The following is a 3,582-nucleotide window of genomic DNA, read 5'->3' as shown; positions in this document are numbered from 1 at the left end:
ATCTTTGATGTTCTTAAGGAGGCTGGATATATTTTCAATTGAAATTTACAATTTTTCCCTTTCAATAAAAACTACTCACTTTCCTATTTTTCTTTTTAGGAAAGATAATAAAAAATGTAATATCGATGAATGTAAATAATTATTTCTTTAGCATTTGTTTTCCAATTTGTCCAGACTTTAATTGTGCAATAATTTGGGTCATTGGATCTTCATTTGAGCCAGGAGCGTATGAGTTTGTTTTAAGTTCTTCATTAATAATTTTTTGTCTACGTTCTTCTACTCTAGCAGCAAGAGTAAGTGCTGTAATAAACTCAGCAAATATACCAAAAAATGTTAAAGTAGTATAAATATTAGAAGCGTTTTCATCAGCAGTAAAAAAGAATAAAGTTTCTTTGAATAATTTTTCTGTTTGAGATGCTTTTTGAAGATAACTTCTAGATTTTTTAGTAATGATTTCAATTTCTTTTTTGATAGAATCAAAGTTATTACCAGATGAAATCATATCAGCGTAAATTTTATTAATTCCAACTATTGATGTCTCTGTTTGTTTTAATGAATTAACAACATTTTGAAGATCGTCATTAACATCACAACATACTTTTAACTCTGTTTCTACAGTTTTAACATCAACTGAAGTTGTTAAAAACTCAGCATATGTTTGAGATGATCCAATAAATTTTAGTAGAGGAAGAATTTCCATCCCAAATCCATCAGCTCGTTCTAATTGACTACAACCACTATTCACAAAATTACCAATATTTAAAAGTGTTGCAAGTACAGGTTTTAATGCTGAAGATTTTCTTACTGCATTACAAGCAGCATCTATTGTTCTTAGTGGAGTTAAAAGGTCATCTAATTTATTATGAACTTGATTACATTGAATACTAATTTGAATTTTTTGACTAATAAAAGGTTCTTTCAAAATTTTAAGAGCATATTGGTCAAGTGTAGAATATTCTTGAATTGAAGTAATATTTTCATAGTCTTTTAAATTAGCTCTTTTAATTATATTCATTACAATTGTCATTGTTTGTTCATCAACATCTCTATTTTCTCCATTAATACTTTTTAATAATAATAAAACATTAATTCTACTTTGTAATAATACAAATGCATTTCTTAAATACCCTTCAACACAATGTTTTCCTTCAACATTAATAGGACCTTTTCCTTGCATTAGTGGAGGAGGAGGTGGTGGATTCGTCAATTGTTCATCAAAAACATTAGTAATTTCATCTTCTATTTGAATTTGAGGTTTTTCTCTAATTTCCATATCAGCAAGTTTATTTTTTAATAAAGTTCTTTCAAATTCAAAACTATCAATAATTTTTTTATTACTTTTAATTTCATTAATCATTGTTTCTCTTGAAGGATATTCTAAAATACTATTCATTTTTTCTTCAATAAGCATACTTTTATTATTTAATTCTTTTTCTTCTTCTTCAAGTTTTTTAATTTGAGTATTTTTCATTACAGTATCACTTTTAATAATTCTCTCTTTTTCTTTTAATTGTTTTAATTCATTATATAATTTATTATATTCTTTTTCTAATAAAATTCTTTCATTTTCTACTTCATTCATTTCTGGTCTTAATAACTTTAAATCATCCCATCCTTTTTTTGTTTTTCCAGTTTCTCCAACAATTTCTGTATTAATATTTTTTAAACATCTTTGAATAATTTCAGAATTACAAGATTTTAGTTTATTTAAAACATCAAACTCTTTAATTAATAAAATGATTGTGTCTTTAGTCTCTCCTATCATTAATGAATCAATAAGAAGCATTGCATTTTCTGATGTTTGAATATCTCCAGACAACGCTAATTCTACTAAATTTTCAAACTTTCTTTTTCCATTCTTTGTAGCAAAATTTCCAGCTGCTTCTTCGATACCATCAGACCCACAAAAAGTAGTTAATACAGTACATATTTCTGCTGCTTGACGAGAAATAGTTGCAGCTGTGTCTTTTGTTAATAATGAATATAAAATATCACTAGCATGTTCCCATTGAATTACAGCATTAAATCCTGTTTCATCTGACATTAATACTAATAAAGCATTTAAAGCATAACTTTGAGTATTTCCTTCAGATTGAGCAATTGAATCAAACAATTTTAATACCCCTCCATATTCAATAAAAAGATTGATGTATTGTTTATCAAGAAATTTTGATTTTAAATTGAACATTAATTGTTTATGTAAAACTGAACCAATTTGTTGAAAAACATTAATATCTCTTTTAACATTTTCTTCTATACTTAAATGTAAAATTAATGATTCTCCATCAACATATCTTGGTCTTTCATTATTTTTTGTTATTATTTCATAATTCTCAGGATCTGCAATATTTGCAATTCTCAAAATATCACTTTCTGTAGTTTGTGTAATAGGAACATTAAGTAATTCTATTGTCCCATCTTCATGGTGGTATTCAACGTGTAACATTGTAATTTAAACCCTCTCTTTAAGATTTCTTCTCAAAAAATCTAAATTAAATGAACTAAATAAACTAAAAAACCAGTAAGATATATGTAATAGTAAGTTTTGGAAGGAGTCTTTGTCTTTTTATTTTTGTTTTTTTTTATTTTTTAGTTCCTTCATTCTCATAATTTTGTGATTAATAACATTTATACATTTTTTTAAAATAATCTGATGGCAGTCAAAGGTGTTTAAAGGTCTTTAAAAATTTGAAATTTTACTAATTAAAATGTATTTTTGTACTATGAAAGAAGTAACTTTACGTCTATTTGATTCTTCTTTCGTTCTTTTACTTTCGAAGAAAACAAAATAATATAATTAACTCATTTACCAACTCACAACTATCATGAAGTTTTTTTGTATTAAAAAAAGGAAATATTAAACGTCAATACAATAAATGAAAAAAAGAAAATACAAAGGTAAAACCTTTTTGGATTTTAGTGAATAAAACTTTTTTCACCACATAAAAGTTTGTAAGATAATTCTTAAATTAAATTAAAAGAAAGAAAAGTAAAAAAAAGGATAAACGTAAGAAAGAAGAAGAAAAAATTTACAATAATTAAGAACCCTTTATTTATATTGAAAATATATAAAAGGGAGTTATTAAATGAACTTTTATATCAAATAATTTATGAGTACTCTTTGTGTACCAACAGTAAAAACTGAAATTGTTCGTCCAATTGCTTGTAAAAATACTTCTGAACTTCTTAAAATGGTTGATAGTTGTACTTCTGCCAGTGTTGCAAGTTATTCTCTTATTGAAGATTATACCCAACACAGACCTGTTATTCTTGAACGACCTGAAGATCCAATTGCTAATGAATTAACTAATGAAGAAAATGAAGAAGTAAGTGAAGAAAATAATGAAGAACAAAAAAATGTTATTATTCAACAAAGTCCAACTACAATGGATATAAATGATGGATGTTTTGATTATCCATTTTGATTGAAATAAGTTATATTTGATGAATTGTATATGGCTTTGTAAGAAGATGTCAAATAGGTTTTAGATGAACATTTTAATTTATTATTTCTCCATTAAATTTTAATTAAAGAATGATGTGATATATTACAAAAAATTATATATTAATATTTTTAAGTTT

The 3,582-nt window shown here is 25.0% G+C and overlaps 2 protein-coding genes across 2 annotated transcripts; one reads left to right on the top strand and one right to left on the bottom strand.

The window, feature by feature from the left end:
• Positions 1–139: 139 nt before the first annotated feature.
• ENU1_073530 (formin 2 family protein) lies at positions 140–2,446 on the bottom strand (the record flags this gene model as incomplete). The annotated part of the gene is made up of 1 exon (XM_008858475.1): positions 140–2,446. One exon carries the CDS (start codon positions 2,444–2,446, stop codon positions 140–142), a length of 2,307 nt encoding a protein of 768 aa, XP_008856697.1.
• A 664-nt stretch (positions 2,447–3,110) lies between these two features.
• ENU1_073520 (hypothetical protein) lies at positions 3,111–3,425 on the top strand (the record flags this gene model as incomplete). The annotated part of the gene is made up of 1 exon (XM_008858474.1): positions 3,111–3,425. The coding sequence occupies one exon, from the start codon at positions 3,111–3,113 to the stop codon at positions 3,423–3,425; it is 315 nt and encodes a 104-aa protein (XP_008856696.1).
• Between the last annotated feature and the right edge of the window lie 157 nt (positions 3,426–3,582).

The sequence above is a fragment of the Entamoeba nuttalli genome (assembly GCF_000257125.1).
Source record: "Entamoeba nuttalli P19 unplaced genomic scaffold asmbl_3584, whole genome shotgun sequence".
NCBI lineage: Eukaryota > Evosea > Mastigamoebida > Endamoebidae > Entamoeba > Entamoeba nuttalli.
The sequence above is the reverse complement of the archived record's forward strand: the minus strand, read 5'-3'. Positions and strand labels throughout refer to the sequence as shown.